The following is a 17,751-nucleotide window of genomic DNA, read 5'->3' as shown; positions in this document are numbered from 1 at the left end:
GAGGAGAGCACTGGGGGAGCCAACGAACACGTCCGCATTGCTCGCAGCGGCCTGCCAAGTCGGCCCAGCCCCCGGACGGGACGGGGCCCGAGCCCAGCATCCGAGGCGGGAGGGGCGGGCCAACCTGTGCGCCTGGCGCCTCGGAAGTCCAAACCCGGCAGGTAGCATCGCCCTCCCCGGTTCCGCGTGAAATTCTGGCGCGTAAAACACAGTACGTCTCTTTTCTTGGGAGTCTATTTGCATTGAGCGCCTCAGAATTGAAAATAACAGTTACGGTCTATAATAACTGTTGAATATTAAGCCCACGGGAGGATTCAAATTTTTAACAGAATACAATAAATACACGTGACAGAGAGAGAGCACGCGCGTCTCTGTGTTTGCTTTCTTGACAGCACATTTCATTTCAAACTCGGCGGGAAGTGAGAATGGCTAGAGCCAGTGGGGAGCCTCAGAGTTTATTGCAAAGCGGTTCCTCTGGGTCACGGGCAGGCCGCGGGAAGGCCAGGCGGTGGGGAACCGATGGGTGTGCTGTGGATGAACCAAGACCGGGTGCTGAGGAAACCCTGACTCCCCTCCCGTCTCTAGTTCCCTTGCACACGCTGCAGGCCTTTCCGTGAGGCCGGGGCAGAGGCGGGCTGTGCGGCGTGTCTCACCGAGGCCCCCTGGCTGTGCCCAGGGAGGGGCAGGCGCTGCGCTGTACAGGCCGCTGCAGCAACGCGGGCCCGTGCTTCCCGCGAGCCCCCTCCTGACCGTGAAGTCGGCGGTGGTGATGGCCGAGGTCCGAGGGACCCTGCTGCGGGCACCCACTCAAATCAAGTCCCAAGGCCGGGCGAGTCCGAAAGCCATCCCCGCGCCTGGCCACTGACGGCCTCCCCCACACCCCTTCTCGCTGGAGCTCCCACGGTGCGCTACCCTCTCCATTTCCTGAGTTAACCTCGGGCTGCGCAACCTGGCGCTTCTGTTAAAAAAGGAAAGGCCCGCACAGTGGCCGGTCAGCAGCCAGTGGGACCGTCAGGAGGCTGAGGGGAGGGAGGGCGTGTGGACAGTCATTAACTGTGGTCATGCGGCTCTTTGGCCCCTTGAGTGTGGCTCTTCCACAAAATACCACGGCCTGGGCGAGTCTATTTTGAAGAAGTGGTGTTAGAAGAAGTTGAAGTTTAAAAAATTTGGCTCTCAAAAGAAATTTCAATCGTTGTCCTGTTGGTATTTGGCTCTGTGACTAATGAGTTTGCCGACCCCTGGTCATTAACCAGCAGCTCCTGCCGCGGCCCTGGGAGCCCCACATGGCCCAGGCCATCGCTCGTCCAACCCAGGGGGCCTGCCCCCGCTGCTGTGTTTCAGAAAAGCGAAGGTTTTATCCGTTCCTACTTCCCACTGAATGACACCTTAAAACACCTTGTTTTCATGTCTGACCTCCCTTCAAGGAGCTGCGACGACCCACACTCGGTCGTCTAGCAGACACCGCATGAACCGTAAGCCGATCCTGGAACCTGAGCTACAGAAGGACCATCGCGGGAGGCGGAGGCCGCGGGTGGCTGCGGGCGGGACCTCGCGGGGCTCCCCACAGACGGGCCGCAGACCTGTCACCGGCCACGGGAGGCCCCGCAGGGGGGACCCTCCACCGCGGCCCTCCCCGTCCCGTCTCCTCCTCACCGGGGCTCTGGGCCTCTCCTGCAACCCCTCCCGGTGTCACCTCCAGCACCAACTCATCTGGTCTCTCCTTTCCTCTCCGTCTCCGCGGACCTTGTCCCGGCTTCTTGCTGTCCTGCCCCCCCTCCCTTCACACTGCAAACCGGGAGAGAAGACGCCCGGGCTCCTGCCCCCAGGGCGGAGCAGACCAACCAGCCCCCACCCTGCGGGAAGGGCAGGCCTCCACGCGACAGGGGCGACACCTGCCCTGCGGTGCACGGGGCTTCCAGAGACCTCCACGCCCTGCCAGCTCGTCTAGTACTCGCATCCTTAGATAAATGTGAGGCCAGGGCTTTTTCCCCACATTCTGCGGAACCCCGAGTCTAAAGCACATTCCGCTCATCAAAGCTGCGCAGCAGAAAGATGTCCCCAAGCATGCTGCATTCATCACTAACCACCCCTCACCCCTGCAATTTCCCCTCCTATTCTCCCCACCATGCTGCATTCATCACTAACCACCCCTCACCCCTGCAATTTCCCCTCCTATTCTCCCCACCATGCTGCATTCATCACTAACCACCCCTCACCCCTGCAATTTCTCCTATTCCCCCCACCATGCTGCATTCATCACTAACCACCCCTCACCCCTGCAATTTCCCCTCCTATTCCCCTCACCATGCTGCATTCATCACTAACCACCCCTCACCCCTGCAATTTCCCCTCCTACTTCCCCCACCATGCTGCATTCATCACTAACCACCCCTCACCCCTGCAATTTCCCCTCCTAATTCCCCCACCATGCTGCATTCATCACTAACCACCCCTCACCCCTGCAATTTCCCCTCCTATTCCCCCCACCATGCTGCATTCATCACTAACCACCCCTCACCCCTGCAATTTCCCCTCCTAGTTCCCCCACCATGCTGCATTCATCACTAACCACCCCTCACCCCTGCAATTTCTCCTCCTAGTCCCCCCACCATGCTGCATTCATCACTAACCACACCTCACCCCTGCAATTTCTCCTCCTACTTCCCCCACCATGCTGCATTCATCACTAACCACCCCTCACCCTGCAATTTCCCCTCCTATCCTCCCCACCATGCTGCATTCATCACTAACCACCCCTCACCCCTGCAATTTCTCCTCCTAGTCCCCCCACCATGCTGCATTCATCACTAACCACACCTCACCCCTGCAATTTCTCCTCCTACTTCCCCCACCATGCTGCATTCATCACTAACCACCCCTCACCCCTGCAATTTCCCCTCCTACTTCCCCCCACCATGCTGCATTCATCACTAACCACCCCTCACCCTGCAATTTCCCCTCCTACTTCCCCCCACCATGCTGCATTCATCACTAACCACCCCTCACCCTGCAATTTCCCCTCCTACTTCCCCCCACCATGCTGCATTCATCACTAACCACACCTCACCCCTGCAATTTCTCCTCCTACTTCCCCCACCATGCTGCATTCATCACTAACCACCCCTCACCCTGCAATTTCCCCTCCTATTCCCCCCACCATGCTGCATTCATCACTAACCACCCCTCACCCCTGCAATTTCCCCTCCTACTTCCCCCACCATGCTGCATTCATCACTAACCACCCCTCACCCCTGCAATTTCCCCTCCTACTTCCCCCACCATGCTGCATTCATCACTCACCACACCTCACCCCTGCAATTTCCCCTCCTATTCCCCCCACCTTGCTGCATTCATCACTAACCACACCTCACCCCTGCAATTTCTCCTCCTACTTCCCCCACCATGCTGCATTCATCACTAACCACCCCTCACCCCTGCAATTTCCCCTCCTATTCCCCCACCATGCTGCATTCATCACTAACCACCCCTCACCCCTGCAATTTCTCCTCCTACTTCCCCCACCATGCTGCATTCATCACTAACCACCCCTCACCCCTGCAATTTCCCCTCCTACTTCCCCCACCATGCTGCATTCATCACTAACCACACCTCACCCCTGCAATTTCCCCTCCTATTCCCCCCACCATGCTGCATTCATCACTAACCACACCTCACCCCTGCAATTTCTCCTCCTACTTCCCCCCCATGCTGCATTCATCACTAACCACCCCTCACCCCTGCAATTTCTCCTCCTACTTCCCCCACCATGCTGCATTCATCACTAACCACCCCTCACCCCTGCAATTTCCCCTCCTATTCCCCTCACCATGCTGCATTCATCACTAACCACCCCTCACCCCTGCAATTTCCCCTCCTATTCCCCCCACCATGCTGCATTCATCACTAACCACCCCTCACCCCTGCAATTTCCCCTCCTACTTCCCCCCACCATGCTGCATTCATCACTAACCACCCCTCACCCCTGCAATTTCCCCTCCTATTCCCCCCACCATGCTGCATTCATCACTAACCACCCCTCACCCCTGCAATTTCCCCTCCTACTTCCCCCACCATGCTGCATTCATCACTAACCACCCCTCACCCCTGCAATTTCCCCTCCTACTTCCCCCCACCATGCTGCATTCATCACTAACCACCCCTCACCCTGCAATTTCCCCTCCTACTTCCCCCCACCATGCTGCATTCATCACTAACCACCCCTCACCCCTGCAATTTCCCCTCCTATTCCCCCCACCATGCTGCATTCATCACTAACCACCCCTCACCCCTGCAATTTCCCCTCCTACTTCCCCCACCATGCTGCATTCATCACTAACCACCCCTCACCCCTGCAATTTCCCCTCCTACTTCCCCCACCATGCTGCATTCATCACTAACCACCCCTCACCCCTGCAATTTCCCCTCCTACTTCCCCCCACCATGCTGCATTCATCACTAACCACCCCTCACCCCTGCAATTTCCCCTCCTACTTCCCCCCACCATGCTGCATTCATCACTAACCACCCCTCACCCTGCAATTTCCCCTCCTATTCCCCCCACCATGCTGCATTCATCACTAACCACCCCTCACCCCTGCAATTTCCCCTCCTACTTCCCCCACCATGCTGCATTCATCACTAACCACCCCTCACCCCTGCAATTTCCCCTCCTACTTCCCCCCACCATGCTGCATTCATCACTAACCACCCCTCACCCCTGCAATTTCCCCTCCTACTTCCCCCCACCATGCTGCATTCATCACTAACCACCCCTCACCCTGCAATTTCCCCTCCTACTTCCCCCCACCATGCTGCATTCATCACTAACCACCCCTCACCCCTGCAATTTCCCCTCCTATTCCCCCCACCATGCTGCATTCATCACTAACCACCCCTCACCCCTGCAATTTCCCCTCCTACTTCCCCCACCATGCTGCATTCATCACTAACCACCCCTCACCCCTGCAATCTCCCCTCCTACTTCCCCCACCATGCTGCATTCATCACTCACCACACCTCACCCCTGCAATTTCCCCTCCTATTCCCCCCACCTTGCTGCATTCATCACTAACCACACCTCACCCCTGCAATTTCTCCTCCTACTTCCCCCACCATGCTGCATTCATCACTAACCACCCCTCACCCTGCAATTTCCCCTCCTATTCCCCCCACCATGCTGCATTCATCACTAACCACCCCTCACCCCTGCAATTTCCCCTCCTACTTCCCCCACCATGCTGCATTCATCACTAACCACCCCTCACCCCTGCAATTTCCCCTCCTACTTCCCCCACCATGCTGCATTCATCACTCACCACACCTCACCCCTGCAATTTCCCCTCCTATTCCCCCCACCTTGCTGCATTCATCACTAACCACACCTCACCCCTGCAATTTCTCCTCCTACTTCCCCCACCATGCTGCATTCATCACTAACCACCCCTCACCCCTGCAATTTCCCCTCCTATTCCCCCACCATGCTGCATTCATCACTAACCACCCCTCACCCCTGCAATTTCTCCTCCTACTTCCCCCACCATGCTGCATTCATCACTAACCACCCCTCACCCCTGCAATTTCCCCTCCTACTCCCCCCACCATGCTGCATTCATCACTAACCACATCTCACCCCTGCAATTTCCCCTCCTATTCCCCCCACCATGCTGCATTCATCACTAACCACACCTCACCCTGCAATTTCCCCTCCTACTTCCCCCACCATGCTGCATTCATCACTAACCACCCCTCACCCCTGCAATTTCTCCTCCTACTTCCCCCACCATGCTGCATTCATCACTAACCACCCCTCACCCCTGCAATTTCCCCTCCTATTCCCCTCACCATGCTGCATTCATCACTAACCACCCCTCACCCTGCAATTTCCCCTCCTATTCCCCCCACCATGCTGCATTCATCACTAACCACCCCTCACCCCTGCAATTTCCCCTCCTATTCCCCCCACCATGCTGCATTCATCACTAACCCCCCCTCACCCCTGCAATTTCCCCTCCTATTCTCCCCACCATGCTGCATTCATCACTAACCACCCCTCACCCCTGCAATTTCTCCTCCTATTCCCCCCACCATGCTGCATTCATCACTAACCACCCCTCACCCCTGCAATTTCTCCTCCTATTCCCCCCACCATGCTGCATTCATCACTAACCACCCCTCACCCCTGCAATTTCCCCTCCTATTCCCCCCACCATGCTGCATTCATCACTAACCACCCCTCACCCCTGCAATTTCCCCTCCTATTCCCCCACCATGCTGCATTCATCACTAACCACCCCTCACCCCTGCAATTTCCCCTCCTATTCCCCCCACCATGCTGCATTCATCACTAACCACCCCTCACCCTGCAATTTCCCCTCCTACTTCCCCCACCATGCTGCATTCATCACTAACCACCCCTCACCCCTGCAATTTCCCCTCCTATTCCCCCCACCATGCTGCATTCATCACTAACCACCCCTCACCCCTGCAATTTCCCCTCCTACTTCCCCCACCATGCTGCATTCATCACTAACCACCCCTCACCCCTGCAATTTCCCCTCCTACTTCCCCCACCATGCTGCATTCATCACTAACCACACCTCACCCCTGCAATTTCCCCTCCTATTCCCCCCACCATGCTGCATTCATCACTAACCACACCTCACCCCTGCAATTTCTCCTCCTACTTCCCCCACCATGCTGCATTCATCACTAACCACCCCTCACCCTGCAATTTCCCCTCCTATTCCCCCCACCATGCTGCATTCATCACTAACCACCCCTCACCCCTGCAATTTCCCCTCCTACTTCCCCCACCATGCTGCATTCATCACTAACCACCCCTCACCCCTGCAATTTCCCCTCCTACTTCCCCCACCATGCTGCATTCATCACTCACCACACCTCACCCCTGCAATTTCCCCTCCTATTCCCCCCACCTTGCTGCATTCATCACTAACCACACCTCACCCCTGCAATTTCTCCTCCTACTTCCCCCACCATGCTGCATTCATCACTAACCACCCCTCACCCCTGCAATTTCCCCTCCTACTTCCCCCACCATGCTGCATTCATCACTAACCACCCCTCACCCCTGCAATTTCTCCTCCTACTTCCCCCACCATGCTGCATTCATCACTAACCACCCCTCACCCCTGCAATTTCCCCTCCTACTTCCCCCACCATGCTGCATTCATCACTAACCACACCTCACCCCTGCAATTTCCCCTCCTATTCCCCCCACCATGCTGCATTCATCACTAACCACACCTCACCCCTGCAATTTCTCCTCCTATTACCCCCACCATGCTGCATTCATCACTAACCACCCCTCACCCCTGCAATTTCTCCTCCTACTTCCCCCACCATGCTGCATTCATCACTAACCACCCCTCACCCCTGCAATTTCCCCTCCTATTCCCCTCACCATGCTGCATTCATCACTAACCACCCCTCACCCTGCAATTTCCCCTCCTATTCCCCTCACCATGCTGCATTCATCACTAACCACCCCTCACCCCTGCAATTTCCCCTCCTATTCCCCCCACCATGCTGCATTCATCACTAACCACCCCTCACCCCTGCAATTTCCCCTCCTATTCCCCCACCATGCTGCATTCATCACTAACCACCCCTCACCCCTGCAATTTCCCCTCCTATTCCCCCCACCATGCTGCATTCATCACTAACCACCCCTCACCCCTGCAATTTCCCCTCCTACTTCCCCCCACCATGCTGCATTCATCACTAACCACCCCTCACCCCTGCAATTTCTCCTCCTATTCCCCCCACCATGCTGCATTCATCACTAACCACCCCTCACCCCTGCAATTTCCCCTCCTATTCACCCCACCATGCTGCATTCATCACTAACCACCCCTCACCCTGCAATTTCCCCTCCTATTCTCCCCACCATGCTGCATTCATCACTAACCACCCCTCACCCCTGCAATTTCCCCTCCTACTTCCCCCACCATGCTGCATTCATCACTAACCACCCCTCACCCCTGCAATTTCCCCTCCTATTCTCCCCACCATGCTGCATTCATCACTAACCACCCCTCACCCCTGCAATTTCCCCTCCTATTCTCCCCACCATGCTGCATTCATCACTAACCACACCTCACCCCTGCAATTTCCCCTCCTATTCTCCCCACCATGCTGCATTCATCACTAACCACACCTGTATTGGCCCAGCCGGAATGGCTCAGTGGTTGAGCATTGACCTATGAACCAGTGGGTAATACAGCTCAACAGAGTGACCGACTCTGACCCAAACCCAGCCTGCATTTGCACAAATAATTTGGTCATAAAAAGATATGTAAGTATAGATTCAGATATAAATAACTGAAATGGCCGAGACCGGTTTGGCTCAGTGGATAGAGCGTCAGCCTGCGGACTCCAGGGTCCCAGGTTCGATTCCGGTCAAGGGCATGTACCTTGGTTTCAGGCACATCCCCAGTAGGGGGTGTGCAAGAGGCAGCTGATCGATGTTTCTCTCTCATCGATGTTTCTAGCTCTCTATCCCTCTCTCTTCCTCTCTGTAAAAAATCAATAAAAAATATTTAAATAAATAAATAAATAAATAAATAAATAAATAAATAACTGAAATGGCTTAAAATCCCAAGCCAGATCCACAAAATACGACGTCATTCAGTAAAATTTCTCTAGACTCTCCATTTACGCCCTGGCCAGGTGCTCAGTTGGATGGAGCATCCTCCTCCTGTGCACCAACAGGTGGTGGGTTTGATTCCCAGTCATGGCACATACCTAGGAGAGACCTAGGTTTTTCTCTCTCTCTCTCTCTCTCTCTCTCTCTCTTTCTCCTCTCTCTCTCTCTCTCCCAAATCAATAAACTATCCAGGGGGGAGGATTAAAAAAAACTTATTTAGAATCTCCATTTACAATTCCTAAAGAGATATACAGATAGGTAGACAGATACAGATAACAATCCGGTAATTATTTCTCTTCGCCTCTCCTCTGATTGTGACTTGAGTTGGAAAACCTAATTTAAAAAATCAGGGAAGTTAACCTTCACTTCAAGGTCTTTCTAACGCCTCTCCGACCCCAGCACAGAAGTGACACGGAGAAACCATGTCCCCGGTGCGTGAGAAAGAGTGACGCGTGTGCTGTGAGAAGGAAGGCGTATTCACGGTCACCTGCATGGATGCTCCCTCCACTCGCGCCACGCAGGCCACCCGGTCGAGGAAGGTCACGGCCACCGGCACCGCCACGAAGAAGCCTTTACAGAAGGCCTTGAAGTACCGTCTCGCCCAGCCTTGCGCCGGCGCCATACCTGCCAACACAGAGAAAAACAAGCATGAAACGACGTATCCAACAAACATCAAAAGCGGCGAAAAAGAAAGACGCAAAACACAGCCCCAGAAAAAATAAGAGTTTAAGGAGAAGCCACCTCATCTCCACATATTTCACACACGTCCCCGTAACCACTGGAATAAACGTGACTTAAAATCCCAGAGGGGAGCGCATTCCCTCTGGGTAACTCTTTTCAGTAGCTCAAGTCCACTTGGTAACTTCGGTGGGAAATGTTTCCTCACAAGCAATAGGTAGGGGGAAGAAAGCATTCCAAAAGCAAACCCGTTCCTGTGGCTGAGGATTCCGATGAGATGCTGCTCATACCCTCACCTGTTCTCTTCCACCTAATAGAAGTTTCAATGAGACACTTCAGTGGCTGCCCAGCCTCCCTTGCAGCTATGTGCAACCGTGTGACTAGGTTTGATGAATGGTGTATGAGCAGAAGTGACATACTCCCACAATGCACCCTTACAAGGAGCGTGCCCTCCCTTTACTGTTGCTCATTTCATGACACCTGTGATAACGAAGTGGTGACAGGAGCAGGAGTGGCCTTCTCAAGTTCAAGATGGCAGCCCAGCGGGCATGGCTCAGTGGGTTGAGTATCGACCTTGAACCAGGAGGTCACGGTTCGATTCCTGGTCAGGGTACCTGCCCAGGTTGCAGGCTCAATCCCCAGTAGAGGTCAGGCAGGAGGCAGCCAATCAATGATTCTCTCTCATCATTGATGGTTCTATCTCTCTCTCCCTCTCCCTTCCTCTCTGAAATCAATAAAAATATATTTTTTAAAAATACATATGGCAGAGCCACAGAATAAAGGGAGCAGCCCCCTGGTGGTCAGTGCACTCCCTCAGGGGAAGCTCAACTCAGCCACAAGCCAGGCTGACTGTCCTGCCTCCTCGGCAGTGCTAAGGATGTCTGACTGCGGCTTAGGCCCGCTCCCTGTGGGGAAAGGGTCTAGGCCATAAGTCGGACATCCCCTGAGGGCTCCTGGGTTGCCAGAGGGATGTCTGACTGCCAGCTTAGGCCCAATCCCCCGGGGAGCAGGCCTAAGCTAGCAGGTGGACATCCCCTGAGGGATTCCGGACTGCAAGAGGGCACAGGCCGGGCTGAGAAACCCTCCCCACCCCCGCCGAGTGCACGAATTTTCGTGCACCGGGCCTCTAGTGTACATATAAAAGTATGTAAAACAGAATATCACTTGTATTACTGTTTTAGTCCTTCAATAAACACCTGATGTCACTTGTATAGTTATTCAAGTTTAGAGAGAGACGGGGGAAAAGCAGGCTTATCGAACGGCTAAGAGCGGTGGAGTCCGGATGCTGGGAATTCCGGATGCAGAGGGAGACTACTTTCTTCTTTGAACTTGTTGGTTTCTGACATTTAAAGAGGAAGGAGAGGTCACCCTAGGAAGTCCCGCTGGTTTAGAGATGCCATGGGTGAGGCCAGCCTCCTTCCCAACCCACCTCCTCAGCGCGCTCTCTCCCCAAATCTCAGCAGAACCAAGCCCCCTGGGCAGGGTTTCCCCACTCGTGCCGAGATCAGTCTATTTCACCGATGTGTTACGTGGCCATCGCAGGCCAGGCCGGACACGGCCTGCTTCTGACAGCTTCCTGAGGTCTGAACTTAGACATCCTAACTTTTCTGCTCACCCACAGAAAGCACTCTCCTTCACGCAGGAGAAAAGCGCTGACCGCTCACATTTCAGCGAACCTGAGGGCGTGCGTCCCGGTCTCAGGGAGTCAGCGCACTGGCTTTGACCACGCGAGCCTGGTCTTGCTTAAATGTAAACCCAAGTGTGTTCACCGATCGGGTCCAAGAGGCTCAGACAACTGGAGGATTTAGACTCAAAACAAAATAAATAGGACGGGACAGATGCAAATTGGAAGACAGGTTTCTGTCCACCTGTGATTCTTAGAACAAAAGCAGCAACGTGCCGAAACCGGTTTGGCTCAGTGGATAGAGCGTCGGCCTGCGGACTCAAGGGTCCCAGGTTCGATTCCGGTCAAGGGCATGTACCTTAGTTGCGGGCATATCCCCAGTAGGGGGTGTGCAAGAGGCAGCTGATCGATGTTTCTCTCTCATCGTTGTTTCTAACTCTCTATCCCTCTCTCTTCCTCTCTGTAAAAAATCAATAAAATATATTTAAAAAAAAAAAAAAAAAAGCAGCAACGTGACAGAATGAAAGGACCAGATGAGTCTCCCTGCGGCTCCCAGGGCCCTGCATGCCCGGACCTTCGTTAATAGCTGGGGACACCAGCAGATCCACACTGGGGATGCGTTCCCGTAGGACCGTGGTCAGCAAACCGCGGCTCACGAGCCACGTGCGGCTCTTTGGCCCCTTGAGTGTGGCTCTTCCACAAAATACCACGGCCTGGGCGAGTCTATTTTGAAGAAGTGGCGTTAGAAGAAGTTTAAGTTTAAAAAATTTGGCTCTCAAAAGAAATTTCAATCGTTGTGCTGTTGATATTTGGCTCTGTTGACTAATGAGTTTGCCGACCACTGCCGTGGGAGAATGCCACGGCGTCCCTGCTAGGAGGCAGCATGCACAACTGCGGAACAAATTTTTCAAAAATTAACCTAAGCTGCATAAATGCAGATTCCCAGAACTCTGAGCCTCCCTTCTTCCCCATGTGCTCTCCCCTCCACGCCGCCTCTCCCTGCGGTCACGGTGACCCCAGCACACAGCCCAGCGATGGCGGCCGGGGCCCGAGGTGGCCCAGATCCAGCTGCCTGTCTGATCGGCTCACTCGGGGCCTCAGTTTCCTCTTCCGTAACCTCATCCATAAACAGAAAGGCGCTGGCTCCCATTCCTCAGGTCCTTCTGTGCCCAGCATCCTGCATTTCTATCCATTTCCTATCGTTTCTGCTTGCTGCGTGCGGACACTGAAACGGAGAAAAGCCCCCCGGCTGCGAATAGACACAAAGTCGCCTTGTAGGTTTGAGATGTTAAGTTTCAAAAAAAGAAAAGACTTGGCTTTAATTTTTTTAAATGTATTTTTATTGATTTCAGAGAGAAAGGGAGAGGGAGAGAGAGATAGAAACACCAATGATGAGAGAGAATCGTTGATAGGCTGCCTCCTGCAGGCCCCCCACTGGGGATGGAGCCCACAACCCGGGCCTGTGCCCCTGACCGGGAATCAAACCCTGACCTCCTGGTTCATAGGTCGACGTGCAACCACTGAGCCACACCGGCCGGGCAAGACTTTGCTTTTAGGAAACAACTCGTTTAAAAGGGAAACAGAGGCTGGCACTGCGCAGGTGACACACAGGAGCGTGTTAAACACGGAGGGCGAGGCTGCTGCCCCTTCACACCGCGTGTCCCCGATCCCGCTGCGGCCCAGGGCACCCCGGCTCCCACACCCAAGTCCGGGCCAGTGGCTTCCTGCTGAGCCTTTCTCCAAGAACGGGGGTGGGGGGGTGGGGGTTCTGGTCTGAAGGTGAGGTTCTGCCCAATCCAAGGGCAAAAACAAAAGCGACCGTGCACGCAGGTGGCCGCCACTTTGAGGGGCTCAGCGTCCCCCGCGCAGTCCCCCCCGGCCTGCCTGGGGAAGGACACCTGTCCCCCATGAGAACAAAGCACTTTCAAGCTGCTAACTGTCCCCGAATCCTGAGGAAGCACACACGGATGGAGGCCTGAACACACACCTCCCCGTCACGGCACGCCAACGAGGGGGTGGGAGGCCTGCGCGTCCCCGTTCTGCTCACGCGAATGCACGTCCTCCGCCATCACGCGGCCCGATAGTTACTGGGATGGTCTGGTCCTTTCCGCGCGCTGTCCGTGTTGGAAGCAACCACACTAGAAAGCACCTGCCACCCGCCTCGTCCTCGTCCGAGAGCATTTCCTCTGGTCAGTGACCGTGGCGCTGGAGCCACTCTGGCGAGAGGGGACCCCATCACCAGCGGCCTCATCCTCCTCGCAGCCACCTCCAGCTGCAAACTGAGAAAACTGCGCTGAAGCAGGAGGCCCCCTGGCTCGTCGCTGAACCCCTGAAACGGAGCTGTTTGTAAATGAGCTTTCAGATGGCGAGAGAGCCCGGCCGCCCCTCGGCGTGCCCCCGACAGCGAGCTTCCCGGCGATGGCGGCCTCCACCTGCCCCGGGAGGCCCTGCCCCTCCTCCCGCCACCTGCTCGGGATGGGCCGCGCAGGAGTCCATCCGAAACTGGACTCCCACGTGCCTCGTGTCCTTCCCTAGCGACATGGAACCCTTCATGAGCCACTACTCCCGTGAAGCATCCTGAACAAGAGCCGCAGCACCCGGGGGCCTTCCGAGCGGGGCGCAGGCCACCCACCCTGTGAAGGACCCTCTCCTCGTCTCCAACAGACACCCTGGGCCTGACTGACAGCCACGGTCCCACCTCAGATCTCAGCCTTACCAAGCCATCCGCAGACTCCGCTAAAAGAGTTTATCATAAAGATTAGCAGACAGGAAACAGCTCTCTGTAGAATGAGAAAAACCCTGGCAAGCGGTCCCCATTAGCCAGCAGAGGACGTGGCTTTCTGCTGTAGTAACCACGGAACCTGGATCTCCGCATTATTTCCAATTTAACGCAAAAGCATAAGTGCCGTCATTAAGTGCAATTTAAGGGGACCGTGGACTTGACGCCAACAATGCAGCAACTGAAATTCGTGTCAATGAAACCACCAGGTACTTATCTGCAACCTAAACACAGCAATTAGGGGACTTTGGATCATTTCACCATAAAGCTGTTTCTTCCTGAGGCAATCATATCTTCAACTGGCAAGAGATCATATTTCCAGTATCAGAACACTTACTGACTAGCTAAAAAATTAACATGAAAATAAAAATACCGCGTTATGTAGCATTTACGCTGTGTGTGACATTGGCTTTTAAAAAAAATTAAAAGAGCCCTAACCGGTTTGGCTCAGTGGCTAGAGCGTCAGCCTGAGGACTGAAAGGTCCCAGGTTCGATTCCGGTCAAGGGCATATACCCTGGTTGCGGGCACATCCCCAGTAGGAGGTGTGCAGGAGGAAGCCGATCGATGTTTCTAACTCTCTATCCCTCTCCCTTCCTCTCTGTAAAAAATCAATAAAATATATATTTTTAAAAAAATAAATAAATAAAAATTAAAAGAAGCTGTGAAAAAGCATCCTTCTCAAAAGAAAAAACTCAAAACCATGCAAAAGTCAAAACTAAGAAGTAAGAGTGACACAGGGAAACAAAAAGATGGCAACACCGAGATCCTAACACAAGAGGAAAGTGGGCGCCAGGCAACAACAGGAATGCTGGGAAAACACCCCTGGAGAGGCCACGTGGTCCGCCCCCCAGGCTCATCATCCAGCATCCCAGGGATCAGCCCCGCCTCTCACCGACCTCCCGTCTGGCCAACTGTCTAACATGCTTCTACCTGTTTCTTAATTCCTTTCCACAGCAACCCTATTCCCCCTGTCTGTACAAGGGCCTCCTTCGGCCTCCGCAGTCAGTGGACTAGGCATTGTATTTTAATGACGAAGTTGAATGTTTCATTATTAGAATTCCTCGTTTTCCTGCAAGGCTATGGCTTCACTGTGTAAAAATAGCGCCAGCAAACAGTTCAGTCTTGTTCCCCTCTGACACTGTAACAGCTAAGGAAAACGTTGCTTCGTTGCCGTTATTTCCAATGGAAAGATCATTAAGTATTTTGACCCAAAAACAGAGATGGATGTAAGCAAGTTACAGTATTATATAAGGCTTAAGGTAACAACGTTATCCTTGAATTACATAACTTTTATTAACTAGATTTTACCACAGGTCATTTCAGGAATTCTGAATATTATAGCTGTAGCCTACCTCCTCGGCCTGAATAGGCAATGTTTTTAGATTTATTTTTATTGTAGACAGTATTACAGATGTCCCCCTGCACCCAGCCCCCACCCTACCCCAGGCCTTCACCGCACTATTGTCTGTGTCCATGGGTTATGCATATCCTATATAATAAAAGGCTAATATGCAAATCGACCAAACAGCAGAACGACAGGTCACTATGACGTGCACTGGCCACCAGGGGGCAGATGTTCAACGCAGGGGCTGGCCCCTGGTGGTCAGTACACTCCCACAAAGGGAGCGCCGCTCAGCCAGAAGCCTGACTCACAGCTGGGGAGCAGGCCTAAGCTGTCAGTTGGACATCCCCCAAGGGCTCCCGGACTGCGAGAGGGCTGAGGGACACCCCCACACACACACACAGTGCACGAATTTTGTGCACTGGGCCTCTAGTATGCATATAAGTTCTTTGATTAATCTCTTCCCACTCCTCAACCCCCTCCCTCTGGGATCTATCGGTCTGTTCCATGCATCCATATCTCTGGACCTATAATAAATGTTTAAAGAACGTGATTTCAAGGTCTCATGAAAAACCTATCCTGACCCCTACTCTTCATGCCTCAAATGTGTTGCTTCCTTTCCCAGACTACAAATGCCTGTAGGTGAATCAGTATAAGACACCAACTCAAATTTAAGTCAAGAGAGCAAGAGCCAAAACATGGCTTTTCCCTTGATCAGGGTTGGGGGAAAGAAATAGGAGGGTTTCTCAAAATAAGCAAGGCCACCAGACGCTAAGGGGCAAAGCAGGAAAGACAGGGTCACAGAAAGGCGGGCCTGGGAAACGCAACGTGACCGGCACACAGGCCAGCCGGGGACTGTTACTGTTCACAGGACAATGAATGTAAACCTTAGAAACCGGCTCCCCGGGCACGGACGCACACCACGGCCTGGTTAAGTAGTGTGTCACAAACGGGGCCTGTCCACACCACGCTGGGAAGTTCTGGAAGGCTGCCCACAGCCCACCCATGGCAGCTGGTGTCCACCGGGAGCTCAGACCGCAGCAGGCAGGCTCCGCCCTGGATGAAGACGCAAGCCATCGCCTGGCCAGTGTGGCTCAGTGGTTGAGCGGTGACCCATGAACCAGGAGGACCTGGTTCCATTCCCAGTCAGGACACAAGCCCGGGGTTGTGGGCTCGATCCCCAGCAGGGGGCGTGCAGGAGGCAGCCAATCAATGATTCTCTCTCATCATTGATGTCTGTCTGTCTGTCTCTCTCTCCTCTCTCTTTCTCTCTGAAATCAATAAAAGCATTTTTTTAAGCCAGAGAAGAAGACACACCCAGTGGAAAGGGAAAGTAACGATGACTGAGACTGTGGAATGTGCCTCTAGACCCTCCCACTGGTAAGTGCCCACGCACACAGCACACGCACTTGAAACGCCAGGCTGGCCACGTTTCACCAGGCTGGCCACGTACAGTGTGTTTTTAAACAGCAGGCAGCGCAGAGGTCAGAGTACGAAGAGGCTCCTGGCAGGGGCTAGGGCAGATGGGACTCCGGACCTGGGGCACAGAAGGCCGGGGACCCCTGGGGCGCGGAGTGTTATTTGGGTGCTCCCCCACATGAAGGCCTCGTTTTGACCTTGCCTCCTTGCTGGGACATTAGGAGAGTCTGTTTAAGATGCCTGAGAAATTTCACCAACTTGGGGCGACGTATCTGCCAATCAAAGCACTTAAAATTACTCATGGAAGTATGAAATAGGGGGGAAATATTTAATGCTATAAGCAGGCGTCAGCAATGAAACACAGTGAGCCCTACCATAACTCCAAAGCAGTCTCAGAGGCCGGGGCGATAAAGCGACTTCGAACGCCCCCAGATTATTACTATTGCTGTGTGTACCTATGGTTAGCTATTTGACCAGTAAGAGCCAACAGCCGCCGTCCAATCCGGTGGAGCACAGCATGATGGGACATTCCACCAGTTGGGCGTGGCTCTCTGTGAATCGATGTGTAGAAGCTGTGCCATTCCTGTGTAGAAGCTGTGATACTCCTGTGTAGAAGCTGTGATATGCCGGGTAGAAGCTGTGCTATTCCTGTGTAGAAGCTGTGCCATTCCTGTGTAGAAGCTGTGATACTCCTGTGTAGAAGCTGTGATATTCGTGCAAAGTGGACATGCACATGAATGAAACAAAAGGGAGCTGTGTGGTTTAAAAATATCCCTTGAGCCCTAGCCGGTGTGGCTCAGTGGATAGAGCGTCGGCCTGCGGACTGAAGGGTCCCGGGTTCGATTCCGGTCAAGGGCATGTACGTTGGTTGCGGGCACATCCTCAGTAGAAGGTGTGCAGGAGGCAGCTGATTGATGTTTCTCTCACATCGATGCTTCTAGCTCTCTATCCCTCTCCCTTCCTCTCTGTAAAAAATCAATAAACTATATTTAAAAAATAAAAATATCCCTTGCAGGACCCCTTCCCAATGAGGAGCCCGTCCCCATCTCCTTAAGGGCAAGCAAAGTGAGTGAGGCCGCAAGCGGGTGGTCTCCCCCCGCTCTCTCTGGGACCTACTCCTAGGCAGGCCTGCACCCGCCATGGGGACAGGGGGCCCTAGCAGAGCCCCGCCCCGCCCCTCCATGGCCAGCAGCACCGGGGCCAGCGGGTGAGGGAGGCCCACAGCCGTGCCTCCCGCCTG

At 54.0% G+C, this 17,751-nt stretch overlaps 1 protein-coding gene across 2 annotated transcripts in view; it reads right to left on the bottom strand.

Annotated features, from left to right (window-relative positions):
- Window positions 1-17,751, bottom strand: part of IMMP2L (inner mitochondrial membrane peptidase subunit 2) — a 476,087-nt gene that overhangs the window by 434,173 nt on the left and 24,163 nt on the right. For both annotated transcript variants that reach the window (XM_054726449.1, XM_028154445.2), the window contains one exon: window positions 9,156-9,292. In XM_054726449.1, coding sequence (XP_054582424.1) covers window positions 9,156-9,290 — 135 coding nt within the window. In that variant the 5' untranslated portion in view covers window positions 9,291-9,292. The remainder of the gene's footprint in view (window positions 1-9,155; window positions 9,293-17,751) is intronic.

Source organism: Eptesicus fuscus, chromosome 14 (assembly GCF_027574615.1).
Source record: "Eptesicus fuscus isolate TK198812 chromosome 14, DD_ASM_mEF_20220401, whole genome shotgun sequence".
NCBI lineage: Eukaryota > Metazoa > Chordata > Mammalia > Chiroptera > Vespertilionidae > Eptesicus > Eptesicus fuscus.
Note: the sequence above shows the minus strand (reverse complement) of the source record. Positions and strands in the feature narration are given on the sequence as shown.